Raw genomic sequence first — 22,887 nt, forward strand, 5'->3', positions numbered from 1 at the left:
CCAGTGTCCTCACATCAAGACAAGAAGAAGTAGTAGTCCTTCAAGGGTAAGAATAGGACATACTTAACTGACCACCTCTATTTACTCACAGGGAATGACCCGCCACAGTGTCCACTTTGTAATATAAATCTGAGTATTAAACACATTCTCGTTGACTGCCCTTACTATGAACAAGACAGAACTTCAACCCTGCTATCACTGGTTAATCTTCGTAGACCAATAACTTTAGAGAATCTCATTGGAGATGACGCAGATATTTCCGAATTTTTCAACTTCTTAAAGCAAACTGGACTTTTTAATCAATTCTGAATTTATGAAACCTTTTCATTTCTTTTTATTATAAATGAATAGGCACATTATAGCCAAAGTAGCTTATGCGCCATCAAACCTCCATATCAACAACAACAACAAGAAGAGAGGAGGGTAGGCAACAATTTAGATAGTGCCTCAAAGAAGCAATGTAGTTTTTTTAGGTTGGCTGGCGAATAAGGACACCAAGGAGTTTCCTCACGATCAGACAACCAAACGTGAAAACAGTATTGTCTGCTGTAGGTGAAATCCCTCCTCCAGGCAGCACTAGGGCTGATGGGAGAGGGGATTTGAGCCAATTTAGATATGGGGGGCTATGAGGGGGCCAAAACATCCCAAGACCAAGGTAAAATAGCATTTGGCAGAGGAAAACTACCATACAATTTAATTTACTGCCTAACCAGAAATTATGATTCTCATCCCAGGGCAGAATAAGTCACTGCAGCTTATACAATACAGTGGTACCTTGGATTGCGAGTAACTTGGTCTACGAGTGTTTTGCAAGACGAGCAAAAATTTTTAATAAATTTTAACTTGATAAACGAGCGAGGTCTTGCAATACGAGTACAGTCATTCCTCGTATAACACGTGTTTACACTACACGAATTCGATCATACACGATTTATATAACACAAACCGAATTCGCTTATGCACGATTCGCCTTTGTGTTTACAAGAAATGTCAGTCGAACACAGAATCACCCCAATCGGACGCAACACGATATGAATGAAGAGAAGATTCTGAAAATGTATTTTTTTTTTATGGTTTTTATATCAGTGAAGGGGAAACATATTTCACCATAATAACGTAAAAACCAACACAATTCCAGCTATCGGTATAATCGCAAATGCAATTAGATCGAGTTTACTACCAGTTTATAACAGATTCCATTAGCAGAAACTCAACTGGAAATTGTTTTTATTGTTTTGTGGTAGTAACCCCTAGAAATGTGCTTTAGTAAAATGTGAAGCGTTAATAGTGTATCTCTGCCTTTACGGTGTTGTTTATTCAGTTGCTACACGCGCGCAGCTTTGTTTATGTGTATCAAGCGTGCCTCCTCGTTTTGTAATAGTGCGAGCGATGAATATGACAATGCAATGTCATATTTCCGTGAAATCCTCAAGAGGAGGCAAAAGCAAATATCATTGGAGAGGTTCCTTGTTAAAGTCGCACAAAAAGAAAGAGTCAACAGATAGCAGTGATTCCGTTAGTGACAGTGAAAGTCGTCCTACCATAAATTCGATTGCTTTATGTATATTAAATTTAAATATTAAAAATATGAAAAGGTATGTATGTATTTTGTATTAATCATTTTTACAGTATATGAATATTTTTGAGTTTTGGAACAAATCATCTGGGTTTCCATGATTTCTTATGGGAAAATTCGCTTTGATATACGAGTGCTTTGGATTACGAGCATGTTTCCGGAACGAATTATGCTCGCAAACCAAGGTACCACTGTAGAGGAAATTTTCCCCACGTATATAGGAACATATAGAGACAGTTAGTACTCAAGCACACAAGAGATATTCACACTCCCACATTCATTCACCTGCAGTTTTCAGCAGGTACACATTTGCATTTGTCCCACATACAGTATTCTTTCGTTCTTCATTCTTGTTCCTCAAGTGACCCAGTCACACACTCATGTATACAACATGCATGTGTGATGCATGTACAATTCCTTTAGCTTCAAAGGTGATACTTGTGCATATGTCTGCTCTGATATTTCCAGTCAGAGACATTCTGTCAAATTCATCTGTTGCTGTTATCATTCTATGAACTCCACTAATCACTTGGAACTCTTTGACTTCCTCTCTTTGAAACTTGGCTTTCTCCAGTCCAACTTTCCTAACAGTGAGGTAAATTTCCTTGGTGATTTTAATGTTCACAACTCCAGCTGGCTTCAATTTTCTAGTCACACGGACACAGCTAGTTGAGATGCTTAGGCTTTTGCAATTACTAATAATCTCGTACACATTGTTCATTTACCTATCAGAATACCGGACAATCCTATCCAAGCAGCCAACACGCTCAATCTTTTTCTCACAAACAATCCTTCTAAGTACACGGTTGAGGTGAGTGGTCCTTTAGGCATATCAGATCACAATTTGGTGATGATCTCTTCTTCATTTGAGCCTTTCTCTATGGCCATTATCAATCTCATATTGTTTGGCTTTACAAGAATGCAAAATGGGATGATTTGCAAGATTTCTTCTCTTCTTTTCCTTAGATTACTGTTTCAAATCTTATGACGTCACTGTTTGCTCAGATCATGTCAGTAAAATTATTCTTGTGGAGATGAAATCCTTTATTCCACACTCCACCTTAAAATCTCATCCTTTATCTAAACCTTAGTTTTCCAATAAATGTGCTATGGTTGTTCAAGGAAGGAATATTACATATCACAATTGGCTTGCATCCAAATCTCTAGCTTCATTTTCTGCCTACACCAATAGATCAGTCCAAACTAGGATATAAACAAAAAAGGCTTGTGTGTGCTCTGGATTCATATTCAATAAAGTATTGTGCCACAGAGCAAAATGGAAAGAAAATAAAATAACAGGTTGCAGGTAAAAATATGTTTAATGCTTACTATGAACAAAAACACAGGTAAAAATACAGGAAAGTAATACATAGCTTTCGGATGTGAGGGCATCCTTCATCACTTGTGACCGTTAATGGACAAATATACAGAAAGTCATGTGCATGCCATGGCAGTCATTTATGGTTAACTGTGTGCTACAGGTGCAGGTAAAAATTAGCTGTTAGAAGGGAATCCTTGCAGTTGTAGCTGTAATTCCTTGGAATGTGTAAATGCCAACGTTTGTCAGTCAAGAGGATGGTCATCTCAGTAATGGGATGGACATGACATCCTCTGTTCCGGTTAAAGGAACTGCTCCAGATGAGATGTGCAGCAATTCTAACCAGATGCGACGTGGATCAGTGTCGTGCTCCACGTCCGCGAAACAAATAGCTTTCTTGTGTTCAGAGACACGACTACTGAGTGTCTTGCCGGTTTCCCCAACCTAGCAACTAGTGCAGTCACGGCAGGAAATATGGCAGACTAATCCACTCTGAAGTGGGGGGGGGGTACTGATGCCTTAACACTCGAGACGAGGGATTGCAACTTCCTGCCTGGGAGTTGTAAGCATTTTATCCCATGAGCCTGTAAGACCCTAGAAATTTGTTACAATAGGCTCGGGTAGAACGGGATAAAGACGGTTGTATGGTCCTCTGGGTCACTACATGGTTGCAGGCATGTAGGTCACACCTATCCAGGTCACTGTTGACATAGCTGCACGTTGCCAGATCTCTCTTAACCCTAGTAATCTCAGTGCGCCTCTCATCCGCAGAACTAGAGTGAGTCCAGATGCAGGTTAGTAGGGCTCGTCCTGTGCCAAGAAGATGGCTGCGTGCATGTGCTGACCAATAGTTGGTGAACTGGCCAGCACACATCAGCTTGCGATAGACTGGCATCTTCAGACACGTGCCCTCGTGCCGGAGACGGGTATCCAAGAAAAGGAAGAGTATTGTCTGCCTCCAGTTCGATGGTGAATTGAATGAATGCCGACAGAGAGTTAAGGTGGTGTAAAAGTCAGTTGCCCGACCTTCGAGGAATGACCACAAACATATCATCCACATAGTGACACTAAAAGGCAATGGGATCTGGCAAACCCACAAATGCGCGACTCTCCAGCTCCTCCATTGCGATGTTTCCCGTAACTGAACTAACCAGGGAACTCATGGCTGTACCGTGTATCTGTCAGTAAATGGAGTCACTAAATATGACTGCCCTCCCAGTCAAGCACAAACTACTGGCTTATGTTACCCATCTATGGATAAATTCAGTGGTAAAATTTGGTGAAACTCAAGCAGTTGCTCTAAATATTTTAACGGCTTTTGATACTGTTTGCCATGCAGGTCTCCTAAATAAGATTTCATCTTATGGTTTGGCAACTATATTTTGTAATTGGGTGTTTGTGGGTGATGGTAGACAGCTCTTTGTCTTCTAACTTCTCCACTAATGCAGGTATTCCCCAAGGTTCAATTCTTTCTCCCACTCTTTTCCTCTTGTATATTAATAACCTTCTCCCATTGACCAGAAATCCTATTGATAGTTTTTCTGATAATAGCACATTGCATTCCACTTTCCAGTTTGAGAAATCTTGCCTTGCACAAACAGCTTCAATTTCTCGAATATTCATTACCAATTCCTTAAGTGCTGATCTTCAGGTAATTCTCGAGTGGGCCAAAGGTAACTTAGTTAATTTCAGTCCTATCTTATAACTCACAAAAAAGATTCTTCTGTTCCTGTGCTTATCTTCAATGACACCCAGATTTCTAGGCATGACCATATAACTCTATTGGGGATTACCCTGACATCTAATCTCTTGGCATAAGCACATTACAAATATTCCTTCCTCTGTATCTAAAAAAAAAAACTGGGTTTCCTCTTTTGCTCTCGGTGTTACTTTTCTTCCAAACAGCTGTTCACTCTGTACAAATCACAAATCTTCCCTAGAATGGAATATTGTTCCCGCATCTGGGTGGTGCTCTTAAATTCCTCTCTCATGCTTCTAGGTTCTATTCAAAGGAATGAGGCACCTCCATAGCCAGGCGGGCAGGAGCAGCAGTGCGTAGCACACACTTCTTGATCAGACCGGGGTTCGAGCCCGTGGCCACCAAATACGGAGGATGCGGAAAGGTCAGGAAATGACCACTGCATATTCCCAAAGCAATATGACTTTAGTTGCTAATGCTCCTAAAAACCAAATAACAACAACATCAAAAGAATGCAATTAGGTTAATGAATGACCCATCTCTAACAAAGTCTCTCTACTCTCTGTCTCTTAGATGTTCTCTTTCTGTTGCATGCCTTTTCCATATATACTTCTATGCACACTTTTCTTCTGAATTGGCTTCTATAATTCCCACTCTCTTTACCAAATCAGTCCAAAGACATGATGCAACCAATCAGTATCCTTTTATTACTTTTCAACTTCAAATTTACAGAACCAACCTTTCTTCTTCCTCATTTATTCCTTCGACTTCCATATTCTGGAATATCCAGAATATGGTTGTTCATACATATTTCCTGAAAATGGCAATCTATCAAAATTCAAGTCTAATGTCAACAAGTATCTTCTTTCATCTTCTCAACCTTCTGCACAGTACTAAGTATTTTAGGTTTTAATATCTGCTTGGGATTTTCATAAACAACAACAGCAAAAAACAACACAATATTTCAGATGTGTTCTGTTAAACCTGTATTTATTACAGAGGTAGATTTTACTTCTCAGGAATTAAAAAAATTGGGAACAACTTAATGCTAGCAAGCATTAAGTTGTTCGCCAATTTTTATTTATTTTTATTTTTTCTGATGGTATCTCCTCCTCTTTCCTTTTAAAATATTCCAAATTTGGCCACCTTTGCTCTCTTATTTCACTGATTTTTTTCTTATTGCTTGGAAATTTGCTTGTGTTCTTCATTTCCATAAAAAAAGGTGAAAAATCTTTGTCATTTTCTTATCGACCTGTTTTCCTTTAGTGTCTTCTGATACAAAATCGATTTACAATCACCATATACATTTCCTTGAAATCATTCGGTTGACTAATGATCTGCAGTATGTCTTTTGTTTCTGGAAGTCATTAGGGTGGACTTATATTTATTCTTATGAATTATATATGCAAATTTCATGGAGAATTTTGGGGAAATTTTTTATATGAAAATTTTTTTAAAATTATTTGGAAATATTTTTCATGGAAAAATTTGGAGACATGTCGAAAATAGTTACTTTTGACAATTCAGAAGCATTTCAAGTGATAGCACAATCCACTTTCCCTTTTCCTTAAGGTAAATAAGCATTGCTATATACTATACCCAGTGCTTTTTTTTTGGGACGGTATGCAACGGTACTGCATACCTGCACCTTTATTAACAATGACGTGTTACATTTGGATGTAGTGCACTTCGAAATTTGTAATATTCTGTAAATTTTTTCACATGTTTACCTACTATTCAAATAAGCTTAAAATTATTTAACTAAATTTGCATTTTTCACTGTCTATTGTTAAGATATTTTCTATATAAAACTGTATAACCAATTTTATAATTCTAAATTACTCAGTTGGACCTCTTTTCCTCTTTTTAATGAAGTCCTTTTATAGCAAATTATTTTGAATTCTCCTTGGAAGTTACATTTAAAATAATTTCTGTTGAGCGAGAAAATTTTCATATAGCAAACGGATTAGGAGAGAATTAACTCGGTACGCACTGTTCGCATTTCTGGCCTTCAGGCAATTTAGGCAATTGGTGCTGCTGCGCGAATTAAGAGAGCTAAAGCGATTACCATTCTACAAATTAATGGTACCTGGTAAAACCTATCTGACCACCTGTCTCCCACAAACGGAGAAGTCGTGCTGGTCAGCAGTGAGCAGATCAAGAGGTATTCCCAATTGGGATCTAGTCAACCTTCTACTGCAGTCGTGTCCAAACTTTTTCCAAATGGGGCCATATTCAAAAAAAAATTCAAAGTTAGATTTCTTTAGTGTGTTACATTTTCCATATCTTGTTGCATATAAAAGTAAAATTGAAAATATTTGAAAATTTTATTAAGTACAATACACAATTACATTTAATGAGAATTTTTTTTAATAATTAACAAAATTTAAAATGCTGTTTTAGTTCACTGTCCTGGCGGGCCATAGGTTGGACACTGCTGTGAATCAACTGTAAGAGCTCCATTCGAGAATTTGGAGAGAGTGATTTTCTTTTATCCCAACAAATAATCATCTGTTGATCGTGGAAGTGCGTTATCGACATTTTTCCCTAAATTTTCCCTATCTCTATTTACATGGTCACAGTACCTGAATACCTGGACAGTTTCAAAAAAGAAAGAGAAAAAAAAATCAAATTAAGAACTAGTGACAATACCGATGATAAGAGAAGGAAAACTAGGACAACAATGGTATTAATTAAACCTTCTAAACGTGAAATGTTGGCATTTGGTTAAAACGAAGTTAGAAAATTGTCAATTAGGTTACAGTTAAATGAAATAGATACAATTCGTGGATTTCAGGAATACCTAATCGAAAAGATGGTTTTGGAAGAATTGAAGCATTTGATGGATGCTCTGAGTACATTACTAGTTTCTTAAAAACAGTAGTGAAGAAACTGTTTTTGTCATCAACGAAGCTCTGGTTGGGCTGGCAATCAGATTCATTTGTGAAAATCCTCGTTCACTTGATGAAATTGTAGGCCTACTGAGCCACTTCAATCCAGCAAAATATGTCGATTCGTGGCTGCTTCAGAAATCTCATTCAGCAAGAGACACAAAGAGGAAGAAAAGAAGTTGGCATAGAGTGTCGGATGAGAACTTAATAAAAATTTGGAATATATTACAAAAACTTTATTATGAAATTATTTTTATTTATGTTATTTATTATTTTTAGGGACCATAGTCTAACGAAGGACCCTTATAATGTCACTCGGTTGTCTGTCTGTCTGTCCATCCGTCACAGCATTGTATGTCTGGAACCATTCAACCTATTGACTTGAAATTATGCATGAGTTGGCCAACATAACACCATACTGATCGCTGTTGACAAAAATTTGTCTGAGAAATGGGGGGGGGGACAAAATGTTGCTGACAACCTATAGCTTATTACCATTGGAAAGAGCTCAATGAGTAGGTTTAAAATATAATTTTAAAATATTTTTTAAATTAAAATAGGCAGTGCCAGACAGGAAAATGTAATTTTTGTGTCCCCCCCACCCCGTATTTCTGTCGCTAATGGAGCTAAAAATTTAAAAATCACACTAGCTATGTGTTATTCGATACTTATCAATGGAAAACTATTCTAATTGAAATCTGTCATTTACTGTGTTAAAATTAAAAAAAATATATTTTTATTGCACTTCGATTGCGCGTTTTTTTGCACTAAGTAACTCTCCTTTTGGTGACAGAAAGGTTGCTAAAGGTCATTTATAAATTTTGTGAAGAGAAGTATTTTTTAACAGTTTTTAAAGTTTCCAAAGCTGGAGTTGTCCCGGCAACGAGGTACTCAGAGAGCCAGCATTGAGGCGGCACTGGTGGGAAGGCGCCTGCGTGGAGTCTTGCACGACCCTCACCTGCCAGTTGCTTCTACAGGAAGAAGTCGGGTCACTTCTCCCACCCTTGTCATTCACAACAACTGGAAAGACTCAAATAGGCAATGTTTTCATTAGTTCCTCAGTTTTACACGAAGCCGCCGGGATACTAGAAACTTTTTTCAGTTACCATAAAGCTCTCTATTTGAGATACTACACTAACAACCATTTGTGACTATGGACCCTTCAAATAAGTAAATAAATCGTCAACTACTGAGTGCCTGGCACTCAGTAGTTGGCCAATTTATATACTTCTTCTACTCACATTTTAATTATTTTTTTATATACTTGAATAATAAATTTATACTTAATAAACTGTGTTAATATACTAAATTTGTTGTTCTTATTCCAAAAACATTACCACGAAAGTAACAATGTGAGGAAAAAAATTTAGAGTACATTTCATATCCTTTTAATTTTCAATTTTTCCTGATAGCAAAGAATGAGCACCAGCACCTATTTTTATACAAAAAAAGCACTGAATATACCTATACAGAAAGTTTGCCCACTGCTTTTTCTTTCAGGTGCTAGAAACTAATCCATGGCTCTGTTATCTGTGTACTGATTTTGATCCTGATCTGAATGGATTGATACTAAAAAAGGAAGATTGGCAACAAAATGTAATGCAGCTATTTCAAACAGAAAAAAATGTTCAGTTTCCTCCATCTATGGATGATTACAAAGACAAAAGAGGCATCAGGGTTCTCTCTTTGTTTGATGGAATTGGAACAGGTAGGTGCCTTTTAGAATTAGCATTAGTAGAGGCATATGATGCAAAAAGCAAACTTATTTAACATCAGCCAAAAAAAAAAAAAAACACTTCCCGTTTCACCCATCCATTCACTCCAAAAAACTTCTATCAGTTGTTTAGGATGTTTACAGCTTAAATAAATTAAGCTGTCAACGTCCTCAACAACTGATAGAAGTTTTTTCCAGCAATCAACCACCTGCTGGCTAATGGCAAATTTCCACACATCTGTTCTACAAAAGTCTTTCCTCAATTTGAATTTATGCCCCCTCAGGTTTGTAATCTGAGCATGAGGAAGAATCCCATCTGCACTGAGCTTGCTTAAACCATTAAGTTCCTAGTCTCCAGATGCTGCAATTTGCAGAACTTGAGCCTATCTTCATAACAGCAACCCTTTGTTCAGCTCACTAATCTCATTGCCCTTCTCTCTACTCGTTCTAGTAGCTCAACATCTTTCCTAAAATGAGGCATCCAGACGTGGATGCACTACTCAAGATGTGGTCTAACCATTGCTTTATACAAGGGGATAATCACCTCCTTATCCTTGCTAGCAAAATTCCTATATATTATTTACAAGACCCCATGAGCTACTCTTGCAGCCCATCTGCACTGCTCAGAAAACTTCATATCTGACTGCACAATTACCCCCCCAGGTCTTCTTCATTCTCCACTATCTTGAGTGTAGTACCACACAGTTGGTATGTTACTCTGGGGTTACTGCTGCCCATATAAAGTACTTTGCATTTGTCAATGTTAAATTTCAGTTGCCACCTCTCAGCCCATCTACTCAACTTTTCTAGATCCTGTTGCAGTAGCGTACCGTCCTTACTATCATTAACAATCCTACTAACCTTTGTATCATCTGCAGACTTGGACACTAAGCCTGATATACCTTCATCAATATTAGCATTAGCAGAGGCATATGATGCAAGAAAGCAAGCTTATATAGAATCAGCCAAAAAAAAAAAAAAAACTGCAGTTTGCAGAGCTTAAGCCTTTCTTCATAAGAGCACCCTGTTGTTCTCATTGCCAGTCGTTTTGCCCTTCTCTGTACTCATTCCAGCAACTCTACACCCTTTCTAAAATGAGAAAGACCTGTATGCAGTGCTCAAGGTGTGGCCTGACCATTCCTTATACAAGGAAATAATCTCCTTATCCCTACTAGCAAAATTCACGTATATCATTGACAAGACCCCCATGACCTGCTCTGGCAGCCTGTCTGCACTGCTAGAAAACTTCATATCTGATTGCACAATTACTTTGTGCCATTTGCTTCTCTGGTCTGAAGTATGATTCCTGTTTAAATTCAGTTTAATTTTTGAATACAGTACTAAACTAAAAGATCTAAATGCAATAATAACACTACTACTCTATTCATAGGTTATGCAGCAGTAATGCGTATTTCTCTAGCAAGTTTATGTAATTATATATACATATATATTACACTATCAAGTTTATGTTATATCTACAGTAATACTTCGGATAATGAATCCTCTGCATAATGAAGTTGGCAAATAACATGCTGTGGCTCCTGTGCAAGTTTATAATGGAGATTTTTGATATATAAACTTGCTCCATGCTATGAGGAGCAGTAGTGAATGGTCATTGTTTGTTGTTGTTTATTTGGTTTTTAGGAGCATTAGCAACTAAGGCCATATTGCTCCGGGAATATGCGGTGGTCATTCCCTGACCTTTCCGCATCCTCCGTATTTGGTGGTCACGGGCTCGAACCCTGGTCTAATCAAGAAGCGTGTGCTACGCACTGCTGCTCCTTCCCACCTGGCTACGGAGGCGCCTGAATGGTCATTGATACGTGCACTATAGGTACATATATTATGTAGTTATTTTAATATTTTTTATAAAATAATAAAATCTTAAGTTGCCCAGTATGTCAAGAAAACATAAAGCAATAAGTTTAGAAACTAAAATGCAGATTATAAGGAAGATAGAAACTGCAGAAAAGAAAAGAAAAGCCGTGTAGCACAGTCATTGGGGCTGGCACAGTCAACTTTAAAAACAAATTTAAATCAAGATGGTAAAATAGTATTCTGTGCAAAATTGTAGTGACATTACCACGTATAAATTAACACATACATGTAGTAGCATTATAGAGAACATGGGAAAAATGTTAAGGTTTGAGTAGATGATAGGATACTGTGCTATATGCCACTCACCCAGCCAGTAATTCAACACAAAGCATTAAACTTATTTAACCATTTATGTCCTGAAGCTGAAGAGACCACTGAGACTTTTGTGGCTTCTTGCGGATGGTTTGAGAAATTGAAAAAAAGATTAGATTGATGGTCAAGGCTACAATTGCTGACATCCAGGCAGCAGCAAAATTTCTTGCACAACTTCAAGCTGGAGCAAGGAAGATACCTGCTGAATTTGGTATTCAGTGTGAATGAAAGCAGGCTATTCTAGAAATGCTTGCCTTCCAAAACTTTCATCTCTGAAGATGAGAAAAGTGCTTCCTGGTTTAAAGCAGCCAAAGACTGATTAATGCTGCTAATGGGCACAGATGCATCTGGGGATACGTAGCTAAAACTAATGCATGTTTACTATTCCAAAAGGTCTTGAGAATATGAAAATCAAATAGAAAAGCCTGGATAACAATGGACTTGTTTACCATTTAGTTTGTCAACTATTTTTGCAAACAAAATAATTTTGAATGTAAGGCACTTTTGGTACTGGACAATGTTCCAGGCCATCCTTCAAACCTTGACTCACTTCAAACGTGTTCCTGTTGAAATGATCTTTCTCCCAATAAACACAACTTTGCTGTTACAACCAATTATAGCAACATTTAAAGCCTACTATCTGAGATGCACTTTTAGTCAATTGCTTGAGGGTGTAATGATGGTCAACAACAGTTGATCAAAGACTTCTGGGAAATTACAACATTATGAAAGCAATCAGCAATATCAAAGAGGCCTGAGATGAAATGATGGTGTCTTAATGGTGTTTGGGGACAAGTGTGATTCTTGCAGTTAGTGCAAAAGTTGTTCAAATGGTACAGGCAATAGGCTTTTAAGAAATAAACATAGCTGACATTCAGGATTTATTGAATAGCTATGGTGTGACATTAATGAACAAGTAACTCCAAGAGTTAACAGAGCAATAAGTAAACAGTTCAGAAAATGACGAAGAGGTTCCCCCAGAGTGGATGTTAACAACAAAGATCTTGTCTAATTGTTTAAATGAAGTGACTGACGCTTTAGATGTCTCATCAAAAAATGATACCGATTTTGGATGAAGCTTATCCAAATTTTTAAATTGTTATAGTGAAATGCTGTGCTATTGTAAGAAGAAAGCAAGACCATTGACCTTAATAGATATATCAGATATGGCCTAATTAGATATATCAATTGGACCAGCAGGACCTTCCTTCCTTCCTTCCTTCCTTCCTTCTAGCCTTTACATAATTAAAGGTGTTGCTGTTTTAGTTTGCATTCTTTGTTAATGACTTCTCATAATCTGCCTTAGCCTGCCTAAACTCCTTTGTGACTTGATTGCAGACTAGTTTGTATCTACCATAGGCTTCTGTATTACCTGATAATTTATATGCATTTTTCTTTTCTGCCATGAATCTCATTAGTTCATCTAACATCCATTCAGCTCTATGCCTTGAATAGTACCTCTTACTTGGTATGAAAAGCCTAGTAGCTTATATGATTACTCTGCTGTTTTTCTTTGCATTATTTGCCAATGACTTCTTATATTCTGTCTTAGCCTTCCTCACCTCCTTTGTGACTTGTTTATAGACTAATTTATATCTACCACTTGATTTTGTATCTCCTGATAATTTATATGCTTCCCATGCAGTTTTCTTCTTTGCCTTTCTCATGCAGTTTTCTTCTTTGCCTTTCTCATGCAGTTTTCTTCTTTGCCTTTCTCATGCAGTTTTCTTCTTTGCCTTTCTCATGCAGTTTTCTTCTTTGCCTTTCTCATGCAGTTTTCTTCTTTGCCTTTTGCCTTTGAGTAGTTGCGTCTTTAAATATTCCCACAGCAATACACTGTTCACTACCACCCAGTACTGGTTTTATCTTTTATTATTGATTTTTAATCCATGAAGAGATGCTGCTAATAATCACATTAAAAGTATTGCTTTTTCTTGTTGTCACTCTAACATGCTGCTGTAGAAAACAGTCATTCAATCGATCCACAAAAGTCTTGCTAGAGTGCTGGTGACCAACCCACAAATTCCAGTCAATATCTGGAAAGTTCAATTAATATGAAAGTAATAAATAAGGCATTCTGATTTATTGGCTCACTCTTATTTCTTTATATAGTTGTTCATTATACTCACCACAGTCATTATGCCTATAAAAAAAAAAAAAAAGTAAAGTGCAGCCATTATCAACCCACTGCAGGATGGAAGCCTCCTGAACAATTCATACTGAGGGAAATGGACCATAATCTGCCACGCTGGTCCAGTGCGGGTTGGCAGATCGACCGTATTCAGCAATCAGGGGCTTGAACCCCGGTCTACTCAAAGAGCGTGTGCTATTGCACTCCCGCTCCTGCCCACTCGGCTACGGAGGCCGTAGACTTATGCCTATAACACACTCCTACTCTAATTTTCATTTTCTTAGTGCTCATGTCACACCAAACTGACTCAACATTGCACTCACCACCCTTTTTGTTGCCTCCATAGCCAGGTGAGCAGGAGCAGCAGTGCGTAGCACATGCTTCTTGATCAGACCGGGGTTCGAGCCTGAACCTCGTAATAGTCTGACCACCAAATAGAGAGGATGCGGAAAGGTCAGGGAATGACCACCGCACATCCCCGGAGCAGTATGGCCTTAGTTGCTAATGCTCCTAAAAAAAAAAAACAAATAACAACAATAACCACCCTTTTCAACTCGATACACTGCCTTTGATTTAATATGCTTCATAACTAAGAGCCTAACTGCCTCTCCCCCCATCTCTCCTGTCATGTCTGTCTTTTCTATACACATTGTACTCCCCATATTCAAATCCTGCATCTGTTATGTCTGAGTGATACCAGATCTCTGATATCCTTAGAATGTCTGCATTTTATGACTTAACTTGTACCTCAAATTCATCAGATTTATTTTTGCTCCTAGCATTAGTGTATATGCACCTGTTCTTATTCTTAGTTATCCTACCCACAGCCCATGTATTTGCTTGTTCCATGAGGATTCCAGTAGCCTTGAAATCCCCAACATCTCACTCTGTATATAAAGAAGAATAAAATAAAAATGAAATATAGAATAGCAAACATATAGTAAATGCACTGCCTGTACCATCATCTATATCCTTGTTACTTTCTGTTTAACTTTGTTGTTAGTTAGCAGTTGGATTTGCTTCATGAGTACTTTCTTCTGCAATATGTTAATTTCTTACTGCATAAGGGCCACGATTATACAAATCTGTTGCATCAGCTCTCTGATTACTTTTCAGTAATGTGATACATTGATTTGTTTGATGATCTAAATGCAGTATATCCATGACCATTGTAAGCCTTGTGGCCTTCCAGTGAGATGGGGCTTAATAGTCTGTCTGTTTTGATTTGTTTTTGCTTCACATTATCTTATTTCCATTTATAAGTGATATTTTGTGCAATTCAGAAGCAGGTGTGCCAACTGGGGGTGTTGCCAAATTTGTTCTAATTGGCTATAATTTCTCAATTAATTTAGGAACATTTTCTCCTACGACACCCTTATGCCTAATTTTTTCTCCTCCTCCTTTTGTTGCCGTGGTTAGGTACTGTTTTTCTCCCTGTATCTTACTTGGATTGGCCATTCTGTTTTATCTATATATATATAATTACTACTGTAAGAGTGTAATTCGCACCATATAAGTATTCAAAGTGTGTTAAAACTTTAGCATAAAAGTACTAGGTGGGCCATTAGGCCAAAAGAACCTATAAAGACTAAGATAGCCTGTGCTGGTTTACTTTGTTATACACTGTGTGGCCCACCTAGTACTTTTATATGCTTCGTCACAAAAAATGCAGTGCTTTTTTTGTGACGGTACGCAATGGTATGGCGTACCGGCACCTTTATTAACAGTGACATGTGACATTTGGATGCAGTGCACTTCGAAATTTGTAATATTCCATAAATTTTTTTTACATGTTTATCTACTATTCAAATAAGCTTAAAATTATTTAACTAAATTTACATTTTTCACTGTCAATTGTTAAGATATTTTCTATATAAAACTGTATAGCCATTTTTATAATTCTAAATTGCTCAGTCGGACCTCTATTTAATTATTTTGAATTCCCCTTGAAAGATACATTTAAAATAGTTTCCATTGAGTGAGAAAATTTTCATATAGCGAATGGATTAGGAGAAAATTAACTCGGTATGTGCACTGTTCGCATTTCTGGCTTTCAGGCAATTTAGGCAATTAGTGCTGCTGAGCGAATTAAGAGAGCTAAAGGGATTACCATTCTATAATTAGTGGTACCTGGTAAAACCTATCCAACCACTTGTCCCGCGTATGGAGAAGTTGCGCTGGTCAACAGTGAGCAGATCAAGGTGTATTCCCAATGGGCTATGGCCCGCCTTCTACTGCAGTGGTATCCGGCCTTTTCCCGTACAGGTGCCATATTCAAAAAAATTCAAAGTTAGATTTCTTTAGTGTGTTACATTTTCCATATCTTGTTGCGTGTAAAAGTAAAATTGAAAATATTCGAAAATTTTATTAAGTACAATACACAATTACATTTACTGAACAAAACATTTAATGAGAATTTTTTCATGATTAACAAAATTTAAAATTCTGTTTTAGTTCACTTTCCTCGCGGACCGTAGGTTGGACACCTTAGTGAATCAACTAAGCACCCCGTTCGAGAATTAGGAGGGAGTAATTTCTTTTACCCTGACAAATAATCATCTGTTGTTTCGCAGAAGTGCGTTATCCACATTTTTCGTAAATTTTCCTAATCTCTGTTTACATGGTCACAGAACCTGAATATCCGAATGACACTGACATTTTCAAAAAAAAATTCAAATTTAAGAACTATGACAATACCGATGACGAGAGAAGGAAAACAAAAACAATTAAGGTATTGAACCTTTTAAGCATGAATTGTTGGCATTTGATGAAAATGAAGTTAGAAAATTGTCTGTTAGGTTACATTTAAATGCAATTCGTAGAAATGCAAAACACATGGTTAAATCACATTAACCATGCATTATTCGATGCTTATCAAGGGAAAACTATTGCGATTGAAATCTATCATTTATTTTTGTGTTAAAATTAGTTCAAAATCTTTTTTTTGTTCCACTTCAATTTATTGAACTTCAATAGCATGCTTCTTTTTACTAAGTAACTCTCCTTTTAGTGACAAAAAGGTTGCTAAATAGTTAGTTAATAATTCTATAAAGGTCATTTATAAATTTTGTGACAAGAAGTATTTTTTAACAATTTTCAAAGCTGAGGTTGTCCCGGAAGGAGGTACTCAGAGAGCCAGTGTTGAGGCTGTGGTGGGGAGGCACCTCACCGGAATCTTGCAGGGTCCTCACCTGCCAGTCACTTCTCCCCCAAGACTTTAATTGCTTCTGCAGGAAGAAGTCGGAGTCGCTTCTCCCACCCTTGGTATTCACAACAACTGGAAAGACTCAAATAGAAGATGTTTTCGTTATTTCCTAAGTTTTAGGCCAAACCGGGGTACTAGAAACTTTTTTTGATTACCATAAAGCTCTCTATTTGAGATGCTACACTAACGACAATTCGTGTCATCCTGAGTGCCTGATTTATTTACTTATTTTATTCACATTTTACTTATTTTTCTATATATACTCGAATAATAAATTTATACTTAGTAAACTGTGTTAATATACTAAATTTGTTGTTGTTGTTATTTGTATTTTAGGAGCATTAGCAACTAAGGCCATATTGCTCCGGGGATATGCAGTGGTCATTCATTGACCTTTCTGCATCCTCCGTATTTGGTGGCTCATGGGCTCGAACCCCGGTCTAATCAAGAAGCATGTGCTATGCACTGCTGCTCCTACCCACCTGGCTACGGAGGTGCCACTAAATTTGTTGGTCTTATTCCAAAAACATTACTACGAAAGTAACTATCAGGAAAAAAATTTTTTTAGAGTACTTTTCATATCCTTTTAATTTTCAATTTTTCCTGATAGCAAAGAATGAGTACCGGCACCTATTTTTTTACAAAAAAAGCACTGCTTATATGGTACTAATTTCACCCTTACAGTAGTAATTAGACTACAGACTGATGCAATGTTTAATCTACAGGGTGTATTTAAATTGGTGTCAAATATTCTAGGTACATATTCCCATCGACCAAGCATTAAAAAAAGTTCATATAAACATGGGTCTACAAACGCTTAGTTTCTTCCCCGCACGGCTTGATATCAAGTCATGTAAACACGATACTAGTAGAGACTCCACCGCTCAGTGGAAAAGATATCTGCAATGGGTAGTAGTGTCTTGTTTTGCTGATTGGCTTTTGCTTTCTTGTTTACAAACATTAGTTGGTTGTGGAAGATACTGCAGATTACTTCGGATTAAAGAAATCGTAAAGAAAATGTATTCGGTGAGTGAAATGGCAGAGATGCACTAAACGTATTGTCTTGCAGATGGGAATGCATTAAGAGCACATGAGCTTTATTCATAAAGGTACCCTGACAGTTATTTACCTTGTCCAAGAACATTCACACAAATCCACCGCTTGCGAGAGATGGGCTCATTTGAGAGATATTTTGACACTGAAAGACCAAGAGAGGTATGAAATGCTGACCTTGAGGAACAAGTTCTTATAATATGTACGAAAATACAAGAACAATTGCAGTAAGGGAAGGAATTAGTCATATGACTATTTGGAATATTCTCTGTGAAACCTGTATCACCTTCAACGGATGCAAGGACTTACTGAGGTAGACTTTCTGCCATGAAGAACATTGTGCTAACGCATTCAACAAAAGTGTGCTGTGGTCCTGAATTTCGATGACAACCCTCATGCAGCACGACAGGACAAACATCAACATAAGTGCAGCCTAAACGTTTGGGCTGGAATCGTGCATGATCATTTGATAGGCCCCTATTTTTTACCTCCGCATCTGACAGGAGACATTTATCTGCAGTTCCTTGAAAATTAATTGCACCATTTAATGGATGATGTACCTCTGGATGTCGTCTGACAAATGTAGTTCATGCACAATGGTGCCCTGGCTCACTTTAGTCCGAGGATTCATCAGCATTTGGGTGGCCATTTTCCTCAAAGATGGATTGGTTGTGGGGGATCCATTGAATGGCCTGCTTGATCACCGTATTTGAACCCAATGGATTTTTATTTCTGGGGACATTTAAAGTCCATTGTTTACGCAACTTATGTGCCTGATGTTGATGTTTTAAGAGAGCATATCGTAAATGGATGTGACCAAATACGTAACACTCCAGGTGTATTCAACAGAGTACGACAAAGCATGGAACGCAGGCTCAGAGGATGCAATGAAGCAGGAGAAAACCAATTTGAACAATTTTTGTAACAAAATGTTCTGTCTTGTGTTTACTTTGTTTTTGTTTATTTCTGTTAAACTTTGTCTTGTTTAATTGCATTACTTGTTCTGTTGGATTGCTTATTAATTGTTTGATATTGTTAAACAATAAAATTTCTCCTACCTCAGAAACTAAGCCTTTCTAGGCCCATGTTTATATGAACTTTTTTTAATGTTTGGTCAATGGGAATACACCCCTAGAATATCTGACACCAATTTAAATACACCCTGTATGTTAATATACAAAACTTATCATTGCTTAAGTTAACCCACAAACTAGGTGACTTTATCTGGGGTCAATCACCCAAATTGAAAGCAAAACAGAGATAGAGGGGTTCTCTGTTTCTCTGATGATCAAAAAGCACTGAGGCAAAATCACTGATAATCAGCTTCAATCCATTGAGGTTGAATAACTGAAAATATAATTTTGTGTAATATAACATATAATAGAAATTTGATTAAGTAAATTTAGAGGTTAAATAGATTGAATTATCTAAACTATAATACAGGAAGAAAGATTTTTAATTACTGCATAGTGCTCATTGATCATCATTGACCCTCCAGAGAACAAAGGATGTGAGTTTAGAAATTAAGCAGGAATAAGGCATATTTACCATGTCCAAGACGACGAACCACGTGTAGCCTATACTGTAGCCAAAAGGAATTGGTATTGTTTGTAATATGGGGCCCTCTATTGAGATTTATCATGTGGCGACCCCTGTGTGTTGGACACAGTAAAATGTGTGTAGAAATGTGTAGAATTATTAAGTTAAGTTAATGCAAAAAGAAACATGGTGATAGCAAGGTGGGATAAATGGCTAATGGAGTAGGAGTAATAGTATCTGTACTCCACAAAGGCGAAACTATAGTAGTATGTTAGAGGTAGTTTTTCCTACATCCTCGGATTGTCCTAATAATTTCAGAGAAATAAGAACGAAGAGTATAGGACAGCTTAAAGTCTAAGGCAAGATATAAGGTGAGGCTTGGGTAAGCCCGGGATCACAAGCCTGTTCCTATAGTAGGTCCCTGAGCTGAATTTGCATGTCTCTTTTGGCATGAACTTAAGTAGTGTTAGTTATACAGGGGGGTCCCTCAGTATCTGAGTCCCTGCAGTTATAAGGATTTGAAAATTAAAGAATTAAAGAAAGCCCTTGAGAAAATTAACCAAGCACTGAATATTTTTGTGCACAGTTAGACTAATTCTATGACAATTTTATCTGAAAAAATACGGCAAAAAAAAAAAAAAAAAAAAAAAACCATCTGGATTCATTCTTTATTTGAAAAACTTAAAAAATAGTGTAACTTCAATTAACTTTACTTAACCTTACATTGTTCAACATATAATAAAAAATATCTAATAAAATAATTGTCTCATTTTTCAGTTCCTTCAATCCAATTTTTACTATGTACAAATACATAATGCACATTAAGGCCGCTACACACGTTTGGGTAAACCTGTCAGTTATGCCTGTACAGGCACGCTTGTATGGGTCTACCGGATGCCCATAGTGCATCCACACGCTCCAGTAAACCTGTCAGTTATGCCTGTACAGGTCTACTGAACGCCCATAGTGCATCCACGCACTCGGTAAACCTGTCACCATTCATTCAGTTGGCTGACCATGGCATCGACAGACAATGTTTTAGCAATAGTTGGCTTATTATTTGCAACGAAGTGTTTTAAACATAAAATAAAACGTAATATAGGGTGCAAAGAATGGTTGAAAAAAAAAGAAAAGTTTATTCACATGTGAACTTGTTAAGTGAATTGCAGTTGGTCCCTAAAGGTTGGCATAATTATTTGCGGATGAATGAAGAAACTTATTTAGAGCTTCTTTCATTAGTTACTTCAGTAATTAAAAAAAACGTTACTGTTATGAGGATGGCCATTTCCCCACGAGAGATTAACTGCAACTCTGACATTTCTTGCAACTGGAAGAAGTTACAAAGATCTTAAATTTTCGACAATAATTTTAGCATAATTCTCAGAAAAATGTCCCAGATTTATTAAAATTTAATAAAATAATATAGTAATGAATTATATTATTGCTGTTATTATAAATTATATTTATTGACACTGATATATAAAGTTCAAATTTACTTCTAATCCAGGCATATTTTTTATTAATCAGTGACAAAATTAGTAGTGAATTTTTTTTTCATAGAATTTATGTAATTATTAATGATAGTCGAATAGGAAAATTCCCCAATCTGGCAGTGCACCTGCCACGTCACTACACACGCTCCGGTTTGCCTGCACAGGCCACTGTGGTTCAGGCAAATCGAATGATTTTTCATATTTCTTTGGTCGCCTGTGCAGTTTTATCATCCACACGCTCCAATAGACCTGTCAGTTATGCTTGCGCAGGCATAACTGACAGGTCTACCGAACATGTCTAGCAGCCTTTACAAATATTTGGTCCCCATTTTATGTTGATTCGTTTTAAGTGGAATTTTCTGGAACCAATTATCCTCGAATAATGAGTACTCCCTATACAGTCGATTCCGGTTATTTGGGACACATCGGGACTAGTGCATTTTGCCCCAATTATCCGAAGTTTCACATAAATAGTTAAAAATACAATGTACACCCCCCCCCTTTACAGTTGGTTCACTGTTGAATCAAATCACGTCACGATGGAGTCACCATTGTAAAGTACCATTCACTATACGATGTGTAATAAGCGCCGGTCATTGTGATCACGTTTGTGAATTGAATTTTAATTCTATTAAACAGCGATTCTAATTAGCGAAAATAGGAGGAATATTATCCATAGGCTATAAAAGTAAAGATATATTAAGTACAAATTTACCCTTTATTACCTTACCAATTAAAAAATTAAATGATACGTGAAATTCGGAAGAATATACGTGATAATCAGAATAATTAATACGTACAGTAATATGTACATACTAACTAAACTAGTTGACATTTCTGTTCAATGTCATTTGTGGGTCGGGGTTAATATTTAAAACAATAAAAAGATAAGCAATCAATAACAAAGAACACCGCACATACACAAATTGCAAGTAACACAACAAGCGCAAGTGAGAACGGAGTAACAAATTACGAAGCTTTAAAAATAGGAATGAAGAGAAGAGCCTGAAAATTATTTTTTTTATATGATTGAAGATTCCATGGAAGTGTAAACACATTTCACCATAATAACCCACAGAATTCCAGCTGTCGGTATTATCGCAAATTCAATAAGATCGAGTTTACTGTCAGTTTATGATAGATTTCACTAACACAAAAGCCCAATAAACAGGTGACTGCTAATTGTTTTTATTGTTTTATTGTTGTGACCTCCAGAAATTCGACTGAACTACGTGGTACGGTTGGGGACAATCGTATGGTAATCTTCAGTGCTGCGGTCTTCTGCCCCGATTAACGGGCATTTTGTCCCAATTAAGCGAAGTAAATCCTGGCTATTTTCTCAATTGGGTTCTGTTTTTTAAGATTTGCCCCAAATAAATGGCTGCCCCGATTAACCGGTGGCCCAAATAACTGGAATCCACTGTATATGCAATGTTATAATAAAAATAAAAATAAAAAAAATAATAAATATGTAATACACTTATTTATTAGATATAGGTTTCTAACCAGTGAGTACAGGTTTTCTAGGCTGTAATACACCAAGAAAGCAAAGTGTGTATCTTATATACATAATATACAGGTAGTTCCCGACTTTATGAGATAATTCATTCCCGGCGCGCACTCGTAAAGCAAAAACTCGTAAAGTGGAAATTTAATTCCCATTGACATTATGTTAAAAACAGGGGTTATGTTCTCAACAATGAAATTAGTTAGCTAATTAGTTTAAGTTTAAACAATTATTATTATTAGCCATACGGTGCAAGGAAGTCTGAGGCTTATGCTGCACCAGCCAAAAAAAAAATTTGAGTACCCTGAGAGAGAGAGAGAAAAGTAGGAGGAAATCACCAAAAGAGAGAAGATTGATGATATCCAGCTCAGGACCCTGGGTGTGCCAAGCCCATACTCACCAGATGTGAGCCCTCAGGTGGTCAATGATTGATTTATTCAAATAAATGAAAACATAGCCTGTAAAATCAAGCAAATTATAATTTAAAGAAATTATTTATGACTTACAAATGTTAAAGAATATTTATTCATCGTGATCGACTAAATACACACCCGTTGATCACTTGTTGTTA

At 36.9% G+C, this 22,887-nt stretch overlaps 1 protein-coding gene across 6 annotated transcripts in view; it reads left to right on the forward strand.

Annotated features, from left to right (window-relative positions):
• The window catches only part of LOC150080831 (DNA (cytosine-5)-methyltransferase 3A-like), a 945,959-nt gene that overhangs the window by 577,034 nt on the left and 346,038 nt on the right, over positions 1-22,887 (forward strand). For all 6 annotated transcript variants that reach the window (XR_016547435.1, XM_090382019.1, XM_090382022.1 and 3 more), the window contains one exon: positions 8,985-9,192. Coding sequence is in view for 5 of the 6 variants with exons in the window: in XM_090382019.1 (XP_090238145.1) it covers positions 8,985-9,192 (208 nt within the window). In the remaining variant the exon portion in view is untranslated. The remainder of the gene's footprint in view (positions 1-8,984; positions 9,193-22,887) is intronic.

Source organism: Mastigoproctus giganteus, chromosome 9 (assembly GCF_048544385.1).
Source record: "Mastigoproctus giganteus isolate SK-2022 chromosome 9, ASM4854438v1, whole genome shotgun sequence".
Lineage (NCBI taxonomy): Eukaryota > Metazoa > Arthropoda > Arachnida > Uropygi > Thelyphonidae > Mastigoproctus > Mastigoproctus giganteus.